This window comes from Theobroma cacao, chromosome 6, assembly GCF_000208745.1.
Source record: "Theobroma cacao cultivar B97-61/B2 chromosome 6, Criollo_cocoa_genome_V2, whole genome shotgun sequence".
NCBI lineage: Eukaryota > Viridiplantae > Streptophyta > Magnoliopsida > Malvales > Malvaceae > Theobroma > Theobroma cacao.
Window position 1 is genome coordinate 21614860 of NC_030855.1, and position 14428 is coordinate 21629287.

Here is a 14428-nt window from a genome sequence, read left to right on the forward strand (position 1 = left end):
ATATTGAAGATCCCAAAACCAGGTTGAAAGCTAAATAAAAATGGATATAGGATTAGGATATGATGACCCAGATTACGTAACTTCATATCATACCATCAAGTTGGTTGAGAGATTGAAGTGCTAATTAATTTGCCTGCCTACCATCTAACTTAACGTGTACATTACAACTTGGTGAATAAAGGAGTGAAGAATACAGATTTTGTTCATTCTTAGCTTCTTCAATTACCTTATTGAGCTAAAAGCAACTGTTTCTACCTATCTTTTATCTCCCACTCAAGAATTCATGACCACACCCATTGGAATCTTGGTACTTTGAGCTTCCAATTTCTATCATTTGCAACGATTACTACACCTTGTATTACTGTGGGTTTTGAGCTTTGAAGATTATAATAACATTTATGATTAGTCATAAAAGCTTGATAACTTAGTTAAGGTGAGAGTTTAGGTTCATAGTGTTCTCCTATTGTATCCGTAAAACCTGAAATAATTGATCCGTAGCAGAGGGTGACAAGCTCGATCAAGTGGTTCCCTAAAAGTTGCAGAGTGGGACTAACCTGCTATGTTCACTTTTTTACATTGTCGCCTCAGAAAATTAACACCTTTAATGACCCAAGAATTAAGTTCTGATCGACTACTCCTATTTTCCATTGTTTGGTTAAAATTTCAGAGCGGGGCTAATGAATAGAAATATTACAGCAAAATAAGCACTGAAACGTGCTTGAAGGCCCCCAAGTCTTGGGCAAATCTAGCCCAAGTTTATGCTTTGGCAGGCCTAAAGTTGGCCTCAGTAGTTTAGTTAAGCCCATGTTTTACTCTAATCCATCAGCCATCAGGTGCAGCTAATAGATTCCATCTTTCAGATTTTGCTAAAAGTTGTTTGTTAATCATTCCGCTATACTAGTTCCGAGTCCTTGGTACCACTGACTGGCGCAATTGTGAAGGCAAGAAACTTGTGATTTTATGCATTCACTGTATTGACCCTTACCCTTTGCACTCCTCTTTCCTCAAGAAAAGTGGAGATGTTTAGTACAAAACACATAAAAGCCCATTGAATCTCACGTTCCAGGCTGCAGGTTTTCTTTTCTGTTTCTGGGTAGCTTTGGTAATAGTAAAACTTGCAATAGTATGTCATGTGTAAGTTCAAGTATTCAATTGGTATGTACTTGGGGTATAAACTATATATAATCTAACTATAACTAGCAGTACTCAATCCCTTCGAGTATACTACTAATGGTGGTATATGCAACGAATTTTTTACATCAGCGAAAAGTTTATGCAAAATTGCCAAAGGACATTCTTGTTTAATCTCATATGATTCGTCCTTCATTCGTGGTTTCTCCTCTATTTTCTAGTACATGATGATGAGGGGGAATCTGATAGTTGTGTACATTTTCACTGCTAACATAGACAACCCAGAAAATGTCGTACTTGACACTGAGGGAAAAACGCTCAAGGTAGGGCAGCATTGTTTTCCTATAATCCGAGGCAAGGATCCATGAGTAACATAGTAGAAGAGATTTCCACACGTAAAGGCATGCTACCATTGGCATGCTTTGGCATTTCAAGCAAACTCCTGCTGTTGCCCCTTCCATCTTCAAGAAACGCGACTTGAATAAGGCTAAGTTGGCGTAGGAGACATCATTTATGTCACTGCTAGAAGATGCGATCACATTCATGGAGACTATGTCACCTGTGGAGTACTTGGCAGCATTGGACCCATCTTTTGATTCTCCGGCGTATGCATCAAAGAAGCTATGTTCAATTAGAACAGCCATGCTTGACATGCTTGCTAACATTGATAGCTGGAGAAAACAGATCAGAGTGGAGGATTAAAAGTTAGAGGATCTCAATCCTGATCAATAGTGCAATCCGAAACAAATGCTATGAAACATACTGAGCAGTAAAGAAAAGCTTTGAGTAATAATTCTGTTATAAAACTGATTCCGTTTCAATGTTGTTGGTCAAGCCAGATACTTATTACACAGCTAAAAAGAAAGATCCCTTCTAATGACTGGCACTGCTAATAATTACTGTGAAAAGCCCAAAAGATGTTTGATTCTGCACCAAAGCTTCTGCTTTTTCCTTTGGGACTAGAGCAAACGGCATAGTTCAGATCATCATTCATGCTAAAACTAATTTTTCCATCATCACCAAGAGACAAGGTCTAGGACATTTGATAACAAATTTGTTGCTCATGTTACTTCCCTAAGGATGGCCACATTAAAAGAAAGAACAGAAACAATCTTTGGATTATTTCTACTTGTGCCCTGTTATCAATTTGGTTTTGGATGCTTGCAGAGTTCATCTTTGTAGTGGTTTTATACAATTTCTTTCTTGAAAGTGTTTAGACATTTAGACGATCCAGCTGGGAGAAATATTGCAATAGAAATTACAGGAGGAATCTAACTTACAAGGGTTGCAGTCAAAACTTCTTTGTTTTCAGTAGCTTTCTTCATCCATCCTCCATACCATATGATCTGAAGAGAAAACAAGCCAGTTGGAAATAACTTCAAAATCGAACAAACTTTGGTATAGAAGATGACGGAGAAACAAAAAAAAAAAGAAGAAGAACAGGACAGCTAGAAATGAGTTGTTGGCTTTAGCTTACCAGATTACCATGGATGCTCTTGAATATAGAACTTTGAACACAACCAAGAGTTTCAGTGCATACACAGAACTGTTTCAGTGAGTCAACAAGTTCATCGACGAGTACAACAGTCGGTCTAAACACGAAAAGGGTTACATCCAAATTTCTGTTGTTGAAAGGAACAAAGCAAGCCATAGCTTTCTTCTCTTACCTTTCTTTCTTTCTTTCTTCTTCTTTTTTTTTTTATTGGTTGCTTAAATATTGAAATGAAGTGATTAAAGAAGGGAAGGAAATGGGACCCGGAAACTTCAGTTTGGTGCCGTAGTTGAGGGTTTGGAAACTTGGAATAAGGAAAGATGAAATTCAATTAGTCATGGGAGCTTGCCTGGTCTACCTTGCCTACCTCCTAGGAAAACGGTAAAACATGATTTTGAAAGCCCTGAGAAAAGACAAGGTATTTTCTCGTGTTTTGACTCTTTCTGCACGCACTTTTTGTTAACAAAATCTCGTTCTACATCATTACCAAAGAGTTAGTTTTAAATTGGGATGTTCAACGTGTCTTTTATTATTGTTATTTATACTCTTTATCAATGATGCTTCTATTATTTAATTGTAATTGTCTGCTAATGGTATATTTGAACACAGCCGTATAACGTGTTGAAAGAAACTAGTCAGCTGATGGCTACTTGGTACTACTGCTGCAAGTATTTTTAGTTTTATTTTTCATCCTCTACATTGGGCAATTCCTTCAATTTCAGTTAATTGCAATGCAAATGTCGCATTATGCGGGGGATGAATTTATGTTTCCACCATCCACAAGCTATAGTAATTGAATCATTTTGACTAAAAAGCATTTCTAAAAATGAATGATACATGGAAGAAAGAGGCAGTATCGATACAAGTTTAAAGATCAACAACATCAGAAGGATCCCCCTTCTGCTTTCTACTTTTCTCTTTCTGAAATTGTTAATATCTTTTATATCATAAACTGTAAACCCAAGCTACTGAAGCTATAAATAATTTTACTTCAACATAATATCGTTGATCTTCTCCCATCAAATGGGATGGAAAAGTATGAATGTTTTCGTGGACCATGCATAAAACCTACATGAAAAAAAAAAAAAAAAAAGGTGTTTGTTAATAGATAGATATAATTTTTTTCTTCGGTCGGACTTGAACATGTATTATATCGCGGTTTACACAGCAAAACGCTGGTTCTAGCTGTGATGATTAAGCTTTCTGCTTAATTTAATTCCTCTCGAGAGAGAGGAAATAATAAATTAGACAGTGAGCAGGATATTCTCATGCGGCATTAAAACAACTTTCCAAGACATGCCTCACCTCATTATAGGTCTATGGGGACCCTCAGACCGTCACGTGCAAGTTGCACATGGATTCCTTCCCTACATACAGACAATAATAATAATAATATCGAATATCAGTCTACCTTTTTAATAAAATCTTTCTGAGAAACTCAGGTATACTACACCATACAATTCGTAAAGTAATTGAGAATCAATGTACCTCTCCGACCATTCCATAAGAAACTCATTGTCCTTCTCGTGATCAAACTCATGAGTCATTCCAATTAATAGAGCTTGTTTTGGACATATCCTCTTTAGAGCCTCAAGAGTCTGCAAAAATAAGCGGATGGAACATGAGCGGTCTCTGACCATATATATAAATGAAGAAGAATTATTGGAAACAGTGGAACAAACCTGAGGTAAGCATAAGTGAACGTTATGAGATCCTCTCTGCAATGCAGAAGACAGAAAACAGAAAACATTAGTTCAGATAAGAAGATACATAGCAAGCAAAATGTCAATGAAAGGAAAATTGTTAATAAGAGAATATACAATAAATAATTGAGTGGAAGCATAATTTACAATTGTGGTGGACAACTTCATCAAATCAATTTTAGTAAGAAATCTGTGCCCCAACCATGATCAGACTAAGCCAAGAAGTTTACACTTCAAATGCACTACGGTAAACTGTATCTAAAAATCTCAACCCTTCACTTTTGGACGAAAAATAGCCCGACCATAATATCTTTAAATGTTGGGTTAAGAAAACATAGAGAATAATTCACATCTAAAATTCTTGTTATTCCAAGCCATATAATTTTTTTCTATTTTCATTATAGCTATACAATAGTTTTTACTATTCCCAAGTGGCTGAAAATTGAGTTAATACCAATATTAGACTAAACTAGCCTTTCCCCATGTTTTCTTTCCAACTCTTGCATATCAACAGGCCACGATTGGTAATCCAGAAGAGAATCCCACCTCACTTGCAAGTTCATGTCAACAATATTAAATAATTATCTATGGTGCCAAACTGGGTTGTAAGAACATAAGATGCACAGTGGCACACACACGTATACAAATATATCTTATGTAAGAATCAGCATGAATGGAATTCGCAAAAAATGAAAGCTGGTAGTCAACAGTATAAAAATTAAAAAAACAAGGCAGTAACAGACCTTATATAAACAATCCAATATCAGAAGATCCAATTGTCCAGCACCATTTTTGGAAATAACTGCAAACCCAATATTCTGATCAAATGTTGATCAAACACGATATCTTGCCATAATTTATTTTACTGTGTAAACTCAATTCACAAACAAATAATTCAGAAAAACAATACTTAGTACACCAAAAACTTATAAGTGAGAGGACATGTGCTTTCTGTTCACCGAGTACCAGTCAACATTAAGATCAGACTAAATGCGGTAAAGGGATGATCCCTAAGCATCTTATCTTTAGCAATTTTTAGGCAAATCATAAAAAGGTTTCCTGTTTGTGAACCATGCAGGACAACTCTCTCACTAAGATTAAAACCTATCATCGGTTTAAACAACACAAAAAAGATTTGAGTGAAAATCTTAAAACAACTGCTTGAAGGATCCATTTATTTTTGAAACTACGTTACAGCAATCTACATATTTCCTTAGACTGTTAACACATGAGCTAAATCTGATAAAATATATTCTGACAATGCTAACATTGACAAGCAGCTCTAGACGATATGTAGTGAATAGACGTCTCATATCCACATTTAACATCACCAATAAGATATAAAATACATGTAGGTGTAATGCATGTATGCCCACAAAAACAGGATAAAAAGCAGCACCTACCATACTCTGTGTTTGAAGGAAAACGTGAGACATCAGATATATAAGCCACTTTACACTTTTCACCAAAAAGAAAACCTAAACAGATATAATCTTCTCCATGCATCACCTACATCAAAAGTATAATCAAGCACTTAGCATGAATTTTCAGTGATGGAAGAGATGATGTATTATCTTAAGAGACAGAAGACTAACTGGCAACGGGACAAATTTTAGTCCTGATGCAAATAATGGTTTGTCATATTGCTCCTCAATTATTCTCCAGTCAAGCTGAGCCACCCGCCTTAGTTCTTGGCCTTCTCTAAGTTTCTTCTGAACCAAGTATGGAAATTTTGTGGCAATGCTGTTTAGGGACAAAGTAAACTTCAGCCAAGGTTACTAGAGGCAGGATAAAACTACAACACATTCTTTCTTCTATTGACTGCTTGTTTGCAAAATAAGCTTCAGTTCTAATTTGAAACCAAACTTTTGACTATTCTACTTAAAGCATATGAAAGCAATAACCTCTCACATTATAAAAATATGTGAACAACATATGTCTTGATAATGTATCAGCATAAATAAAATAGTTAAGCTAGAAAAATAGTACATGCACAGTGACCCTACGAATAGAAAATTAATATTATACCTATCCATCGCATATTGAGTTAGGTAAATGGCAGTGGGATCAATATCATTTGTAGGACTATGTGGTTGCACAGCACGTATATCATCCAGACCAAGAACAGCATCAGCATGTTCATGAGTCAAAATAATCTGCACTTAACACAAAAATTAGTACTAGTTTTGAATTCCACTAGTCAACTGAAAGAACAAAATATAATTTGTAAAGTGTATAAGCCATTATATGGATCAACAAACTCACTTAATTGCTATAAATCCTATAAAACAATTGAACAGAGAAACCAATTATAAATGCTAACTGCTATACCAAGATACGACAAAATGTCATGTTCAGAAACACCTTTTTACTATGTATTTTTTCCAAATAATGCCTAATATTTCAATGCTATATGAATCTAATTTAACATTAACAATAATGTATTCATGGAATAACCAAAAAAAAAAAAATCATTTGAATTTTGAGGCAAAAGTGTACTAAAAATTAAAACTCACAGAATCGATTCGAGGAATCTTGTGGAAAGTGAACCATCGAAGAACTTGCTCCCTGAATGTCTTCCCAACATCAATTATAACATAATTGTGTTTACCATTGCTCGAACAGTAATCGATAAGCAAAGATGTATTACACCTGAAAAAACAAATAGCTTCAAAAGCAAAGCTAAAAAACCTAAAATTTCTGAAGAAACTAAATTGAAAATGATCACATTATTCACAAAAAATGCACTAAAAATTTCAGATCTACGTCATTAAAAATTGCACGGACAATTAACTTTCTTTCAAATAAAAAAGAAGCGAAAAGGAAGTAACCTGTAATTAGGATTACGGTCCGGGGGAATGGAGAGGGATTGGAAGCAGACGTGGCAGGGAGGATCGGAGGGCTGGATCAAGCACATTGCGTTGGGGACGGCACTGGAGCAACCGGTTCCCAGGAAGATCAGAGCCGATCCATCACCATCACGGTCACGATTATCAACGGCTAAAAGATTATCATCAACCTTGTTTCCATTTTGGAGCGGCTTTTGGTTCTCCATTTTTCTTTTTCTTTGTTTTTTTTTTTTATTTTGGAAATTTGAGTTTGAGGTGCACAGAGAGAGAAAGCGAGAGAGGGCAGCGAGAGAGAGAGAGAGAGAGAGAGAGAGAGGAGGGAGAGAAGNAGAGAGAGAGAGAGAGAGAGAAGGGGTAAAGGGGACGGAGAGGGAATTTCATAAAAGGTGGAGGGTATTTATAGGGAAGATTTCGCCCGCGCGCTGCAACGGTTCTGGCTGTTTCATTATTCGCCACGTGGCATTAGTTTAAGAGAGCCTATAAATACGATATCACTTGGGACATAAAAATTCAAGTTGGCATGACACAAGCCTACAGGCGCATCAGTTATCAAAGAAATTTCTCGCTTTAACATCTTTAGCTGTAAAGCAAAGTCCAATTTTGAGACTTATCAATGCAGCTTATCTATGAATAAAGTAAAAAAAAAAAACAGATTATTCAACAATTTACATTCATAGCTTACTTTTCAAATCGATAAATTATTTGCGATTAAGAAGAACATGAATGATTTACGCATATGTTTTTCTTTCGTAACACATAAGCATACAAAAGCAAAATTAAGTTCACCTAGCTTACGGTATTTTCTTTAGGTAGAAAATTTTAATGGGCTTTACTGCCCAAATATGAGGGCCCATGAAAGCAGACCCAGTTTGAGAGGCCAGGGCCATGATACCCCAATGGACAGCCTCCGCCTCAGCCTCAATCATCTAAGCGCAAGCTGCAAATGGAGGAAGGTTCAAAAAAAGAAGGAAAAACAGAAAATAGACCTACTGTTAGTTTGTTGTTTAAAATGTTTAATGATCGGCCTAATGCACCCCTATCAACGGTGTGAAGCGCGAGAGACTAACCCAGATTGAGAAATTTGAAGAAGCTCGGCAAGCTCCTCTGAGTCAATCTACACAAAGCATACAAAGTTTCCCAGGTTATATCTGTTCCTCTTTTGTCCGTTAACTTAGTACAAATGCACTCTGGTTCCATTTCTTATCCTAGAATTCGAGAAATCCTAGCTCGGCCTTGTAAATGTTTTGGTTTCTTTCAGTTTCATACATGTTTTTATTGTAGTAAGGTTGCGTTTGTTGCAAAAAAGGCTTCTTGTGAGCCCACAAGCAGGTTTTATGATTACCCATTTGCTTATACTAGATTTAATGCATATTTCTCATCGTTTTCTGTAAGGAATTTCAATTCTGGTTCTCATTTTTTGAGTAATTCTAGTGTCCAATTTATGGGAAGAGATAATTTTGATGATGGAAATGGTGATTATGCTAAATTTAGAGACATGGGTGTCCGGGATTCTGGGGAGTTATGTTTATTTGATGATCATAATGGTGGGCGTCAAAAGAACCGAAACCTGAAATTTGGTGACTTTGATGAGGTTGAAGAGGAGGAAGAAGAAGGAGAGGAAGGACGGGATTGTAGAGATATTGATGATAATTTTATGATATTGAATTCGTGTAATGGACATCGCGTGCAAAGAGAGGATGTTTGGAGAGTTGAGTTGGAGGAAGATGAATTTAGGCACCCTTTGGTGAGAGAGATTTGTAGATTGATTCAGCTTAGGTCAGCTTGGAATGCAAAGCTTGAAAGTGATTTGAGATACCTGCTAAGAAGTCTCAAACCTCGTCAAGTTTGCGCTGTTTTGCTTTCTCAGGTTGATGAACGTGTTGCTTTGGAGTTCTTTTATTGGGCTGATCGACAATGGCGGTACCGTCACAACCTGATTGTCTATTATATAATGCTTGAGATCCTTAGTAAAACTAAATTGTGTCAAGGTGCTAAACGGGTTCTTCGGCTCATGGCACGTAGGGGAATTGAGTGTCAGCCTGAAGCATTTAGTTATTTGATGGTATCATATAGTAGGGCTGGCAAGTTGAGGGATGCAATGAAAGTATTGACCTTAATGCAAAAGGCTGGAGTGGAGCTGAATTTGTCAGTATGTAATACTGCAATTCATGTTTTGGTGATGGCAAATAGGATGGAAAAGGCCCTGAGATTCTTCCAACGAATGCAACTTGTTGGCATTACACCTAATGTTGTTACTTATAACTGTTTGATCAAGGGATATTGTAACATGTATCAGGTTGAAGATGCACTGCTGTTGATTGCTGAAATGCCATCTAAGAACTGTTCCCCAGATAAAGTTAGTTATTATACCATAATGAGTTTCCTTTGCAAAGAAAAACAGGTAAAAGAAGTGAGGGACTTAATGGAGAAGATGTCAAAAGACAGTAATCTTTTTCCAGACCAGGTTACTTATAACACTCTTATCCATATGCTGTCCAAGCATGGTCATGCAGATGAGGCTCTTGAATTTTTAAGGGAAGCTGAAGGGAGAGGATTTCGAATTGATAAGGTTGGGCATAGTGCAATTGTTCACTCGTATTGTAAACAGGGAAGGATAGATGAAGCAAAAAGTATTGTGAATGAAATGTTGTCCAAAGGTTGCAGTCCTGATGTGGTGACTTATACTGCTGTTGTTGATGGTTTCTGTCGGATTGGGAAGCTGGACCAAGCTGAAAAGATGCTTCAGCAAATGTACAAACATGGCTGCAAGCCCAACACTGTATCATATACAGCTTTGTTAACTGGGCTTTGTCGGAAGGGGAACTCATTAAGGGCAAGAGAGATGATGAATGTTAGTGAGGAAGAGTGGTGGACCCCAAATGCCATCAGTTATAGTGTTGTGATGCATGGGCTGCGTAAGGAAGGAAAATTGTCTGAGGCATGTCACGTGGTTAGGGAGATGGTTAGCAAGGGCTTTTTCCCAGGCCCAGTTGAAATTAACTTGTTAATTCAGTCACTTTGTCAAGAGGGGAAAATGGATGAGGCTAAAAAGTTTTTGGAGGAATGTCTGAATAAAGGGTGTGCTGTTAATGTTGTAAACTTTACTACTCTTATTCATGGATATTGTCGAAAGGATGACTTGGAGGCTGCTTTGTCTTTGCTTGATGATATGTATCTAAGCAACAAACATCCTGATGCAGTCACTTATACAACAGTAATTGATGCACTTGGAAAGAATGGTAGAATAGAAGAGGCAACTGATCTTACCATGAAGATGCTAAAGAAAGGGTTGGTTCCAACACCTGTTACATACAGAACAGTTATTCACAGATATTGCCAAATGGGTAGGGTGGAAGATCTGTTGAAATTATTGGACAAAATGCTTTCAAGGCAGAAGTGCAAAACAGCATATAATCAAGTTATCGAAAAGCTTTGTAGTTTTGGAAACCTTGAGGAGGCTGATAAACTGTTGGGTAGGATTTTGAAAACAGCTTCCAGAACTGATGCTAAAACCTGTACCATGCTTATGGAAAGTTATTTGAGCAAAGAGATGCCTCTATCAGCATATAAAGTTGCTTGTCGTATGTTTAACAGAAATCTGATTCCTGATCTGAAATTATCTGAGAAGGTGATTGAGCAACTCATGTTAGAAGGAAAATCTGCAGAGGCAGATAATCTCATGCTACGGTTTGTTGAGCATGGATGCCATTCACCTCGGTTTGAATAACATTTGCATAATTATGTTGTTCAGTATCAGACTACTGCAGATATGGTTCTGATGACATATTTTAAATTCTCTGATGCTGGGAACTTTCTCTTTGAAGTTCAATGGCTTAGAAACGGTAATCCTGGAACTCTTCTTCTTCTTTTTCTTTGGGCGCGGGTGCATTGGGGTGGGCTTGCAAGTGCATGCTAGCACCTTCCTTTATTTCCATCCTTAGTTGACCAAATTCTTACATTAACTCATTAGAATTTTTATGGGGCAAGATTAATATTTCATTGTATGTTTTAGAGCTGCTAATGAAGTGTGGTACATCCTATGATGTCTAAATTAAAGCTGTTAAATTTAAACTCCATGGTATCATGTCATAGAAATGATGAGAAGTGTCAAACATTGCTATATAAACCATTTTCTAGCAAAGTTACTTTGAAACATATGCAGGAGCTGAAAATGGATTCTTGAAAAGTGGTAGAGATTCAATGCAATTGTGTGATTAAGTCAAAGGGTAAGGTGATTGGATACATGAGAAATTCCTATCTCAGGGGTGCTAGGATATTATGATGGACCCAGCTTCTTTTTCCATCTTGAATATTGTCATTTTTGTTCAGCTTTAACATTATTGACAAATGAATTGATAAGCAAAACTGTTAGATTTTCATTTTTGAGTGGGTGCAATGATAACCTAGTCTGGATGGATGGTAAATGGTGAATAAAAATAACAAATGTTGCTTAAAAATTTCCTTTTCCTAGTCAAAATGTTTTAGATCTAACATGCAGATTGCCTAGGTGCTTATATTGTTCATTTATTTGGTTGTCTGCTGCAGTTAATTCTTGGTCAAACATGATTAATTTGGAGATAGATCCTCAGTTACTGATTGACACCATAATGGGACAGGACTATGGATCTGCAATCAACAGTTGGTATATGGAGAATAATTCCTGATAGAAACTGAGGTAAAGTTTGCTAGTTGAGGTGCTGTCTCCCACTATTATTGTTTTGCATTGCTGTTTGTATGGGCGTGTATGACATCTTTACTGTAACAGCATAACTCCCTCCATTATTGCCCATCTGAAAGCTGATGTGCAAGTATAATGTTTCAAATTGGGATATTGCTTTATTGTCTGCTTTCCTGATGTCGTACTTAGATTAAAAGAGCTGGTTGTTCTCTCACATGGCTAATCATCATGTCCTTGTTGCTGTCCTAGGATATCGTGAATTGAAATAGAGCTAGATAGGTTAAAACAAGTTGCATGAAGATAGAGGCAACTGGTCATATCTGAAATGACAGCAGAACGCTCTGGAAAATTCAGAGCAAATCCTGATATTCAGATGTTCATGCAAATCCTGCTGGATCAGCTCTGGGACGAATGTGAACCAGTGAAATTCGTGGCCATAAGATCTGGTCTAAGAATTTGTTGATTGTAAAGCACTTGGAGCTTCTCATGAGGGATTCAGGATTACAACTGGCCAACAACATTTAAGAGATTGAGGAGGATTTGATTTTGAAGAGACTGATATTGTTTCATCCTTTACCTGTCAGTGTTACATGGTTAGTTAAAGCAAATAAAGTTATCATACCGCTTCGTTGTTTGCTACTACTCATTGAAGGCATCTCCCTGGTGAAAGGAGCCAAAGAATCTGGACAGATGACAAGGAGAACTAAAAAGAATGGTGGAGGAGCCCTGGCTTAAAAAAAAAAAATGGTGGGGCTTTGACTCGCTTTTGCTTTAGCATTTGTATTGGATATATCAATACGAGTATCTCATGTCGAAAGGCACCATATGGAACCTTCTAACATGTCTGCTACGTGGCCGACCCACCCATCTGCCCAAGATTCTACTGTTCATGCCCTTTTGCTGTATTAATGAAATTTATTTCTCTTGTGAAATTCACTCTTGAAGCATGTTGGGCAGCTCCGATTCTTTTGACTCACAAAAAACCGAATCGCCTTTTTAAATGATACACTGTAAGGTTGGAACTTGCAGGCCTAAAACTTGGGATAAAAATCTAGCTTTCTCCCTGGATTAACTTAAATAGCTTGCGGTATGAGCTATTTTAGGTGAATCCCAAGTTGTCCTAGAATTGACAAATAACCAAGGGGCCCTGCCTGCCATTCCGGAAACATAAATTAGATAACATTTGGGATCCAGAAAGATCTAAACCACCCTCGTCCCTCTGGTCTTTTTCAAGGACAAATTAAAACAACCCATTTCTATAACATTTCATTCATTAATCCTTCGATGCATGATAGGGGGCCAAGATCAAATATGGGAAGCTTACAGTGAATCGAACCAGGCCCTAGATAGATTCCTAGCAGTAAAAAGTCCCATGCATATATGGTGCGGTACCTTATACACCTTTCCCTTGTAATATTTAGATTCCTTGTCATGTTAGCTGGATGTCCTGTTAACATTTCCTTGATCTCATTTCTCTCTTATTACCAATTTGCCATTATATGTCTGTACATTTCGTCCTTGTAGCATCTTCACATGCCAATTCACAACATCTTTTTGGTACAAAGATCAATCTCACCACCGTGTTTCATGCATGTAAAGTCGCCTTAAGCAGCGTCCATATCCATGTCCCCCATTTGCTTTGGAAGTTTTTGGGAAACAAATATGCAGGTTTTTCATTTGCAAATATCTGCCTTATTCTTAACTAATTAAGATATCAAGATACTCTACCGGAACTTCTTATTTAGTTTGAATGGAAACATATTAACCAAAACTTCTCCAGGTTGGACGCAGAAAGATATGTTGATCAACAGTGTGCGAGCTTTCTGAATTGTCCATGACATGGTCTCCTACGAGCTTAGACTGAGACGTTTGCTTTTGGTTTCTCTGACTCTGCCTCTCTCTCTCTCTCTCCCTAGCTGTTATTTCATATAGCAATTAACTACTGTAAATGGAACTAATTGATATTTCTGGCAGCCACATACTTGGGTTAGAAGATTTGCCTCTTGTTTCCCTTAGCAAAGTGGTTGCCACTCAAATGACAACAAATTAGAAAGAAATGAAAACTCTGGGTTTTTCAGTTAAGGTGAATTCTAGCAGAAGCGAATGGACGTTTATGTTTTTTGCTTCATCCATGGGGGAAGGTGGTTCTGATCAGTGCCTTCCTATGATGGTTTCTTGGGGATCAAGACGGTTTAGGCAATGATGAGCTCAGGCAGATGGATGAGGGTTTTAGATTATTGGGGCGTGTCCCTGTGCAGGTTCTTTTGTGTGTATAGAAGTTGCTTTGAATTCTAAGATCAAGCATTTGATGTGTTGGTCATAGGTCTTGTGTATTTTTGCCTAGTGATGTAAATCTGCTGATGATGTGCATTGGAGCTTTTTGTGGTTGATTGCTGCGGGCAGAGAATAGAATGCCCAGGGGTGTTTTTCTCCTTTTGCTCAAAGCTTTTGGGAACGTTTCAGACCGGTCCCTCTTCTTTTTTTGGGAGTGACCAGTCTGAATTGTTTTTTACTTCTTTTAGAGGCGAACCTTTGGTTTCCTCTGAGTGAATATAATTTAATTTTCAAAAAACAA

General features: G+C 37.3%; 3 protein-coding genes across 5 annotated transcripts; 1 reads left to right on the forward strand and 2 right to left on the reverse strand.

Moving 5' to 3' along the window:
- LOC18596443 lies at positions 1177-2915 on the reverse strand. The gene is made up of 3 exons (XM_007024908.2): positions 2609-2915; positions 2412-2477; positions 1177-1802 (listed from the first exon to the last, which is right to left on the reverse strand). The coding sequence occupies exons 1-3, from the start codon at positions 2780-2782 to the stop codon at positions 1308-1310; spliced, it is 735 nt and encodes a 244-aa protein (XP_007024970.1). The 5' UTR covers positions 2783-2915; the 3' UTR covers positions 1177-1307.
- On the reverse strand, positions 3409-7459 carry LOC18596444 (putative hydrolase C777.06c). Of its 2 annotated transcripts, XM_007024909.2 has the most exons (10): positions 7158-7459; positions 6843-6978; positions 6355-6482; positions 5922-6069; positions 5730-5835; positions 5070-5128; positions 4306-4341; positions 4112-4221; positions 3929-3990; positions 3409-3691 (listed from the first exon to the last, which is right to left on the reverse strand). In XM_007024909.2, the coding sequence occupies exons 1-9, from the start codon at positions 7379-7381 to the stop codon at positions 3933-3935; spliced, it is 1005 nt and encodes a 334-aa protein (XP_007024971.2). In that variant the 5' UTR covers positions 7382-7459; the 3' UTR covers positions 3409-3691; positions 3929-3932. The 2 variants fall into 2 exon arrangements, with proteins under 2 accessions (XP_007024971.2, XP_017978401.1); XM_018122912.1 differs by having other exon boundaries at positions 4112-4341.
- On the forward strand, positions 8095-12793 carry LOC18596445 (pentatricopeptide repeat-containing protein At1g09900). Of its 2 annotated transcripts, none has more exons than XM_007024911.2 (3): positions 8095-11017; positions 11721-11850; positions 12103-12793. In XM_007024911.2, the coding sequence occupies exon 1, from the start codon at positions 8356-8358 to the stop codon at positions 10900-10902; it is 2547 nt and encodes an 848-aa protein (XP_007024973.2). In that variant the 5' UTR covers positions 8095-8355; the 3' UTR covers positions 10903-11017; positions 11721-11850; positions 12103-12793. The 2 variants fall into 2 exon arrangements, with proteins under 2 accessions (XP_007024973.2, XP_017978396.1); XM_018122907.1 differs by having other exon boundaries at positions 11792-11850.

Bases quoted from the DNA above. Each gene is read 5' to 3' on its own strand.
- LOC18596443 (XM_007024908.2), bottom strand. From the start codon at position 2,782: ATGGCTTGCTTTGTTCCTTTCAACAACAGAAATTTGGATGTAACCCTT. The intron at 2,478-2,608 runs GTAAGCTAAAGC...TTTTCTCTTCAG, and splicing joins AGAGCATCCATGGTAATCTG to ATCATATGGTATGGAGGATG. The intron at 1,803-2,411 runs GTAAGTTAGATT...TGTTTTCTCCAG, and splicing joins AAGTTTTGACTGCAACCCTT to CTATCAATGTTAGCAAGCAT.
- LOC18596444 (XM_018122912.1), bottom strand. From the start codon at position 7,381: ATGGAGAACCAAAAGCCGCTCCAAAATGGAAACAAGGTTGATGATAAT. The intron at 6,979-7,157 runs GTTACTTCCTTT...TTGTTTTTTCAG, and splicing joins GACCGTAATCCTAATTACAG to GTGTAATACATCTTTGCTTA. The intron at 6,070-6,354 runs GTATAATATTAA...GTCCCTAAACAG, and splicing joins ACTCAATATGCGATGGATAG to CATTGCCACAAAATTTCCAT.
- LOC18596445 (XM_007024911.2), top strand. From the start codon at position 8,356: ATGCACTCTGGTTCCATTTCTTATCCTAGAATTCGAGAAATCCTAGCT.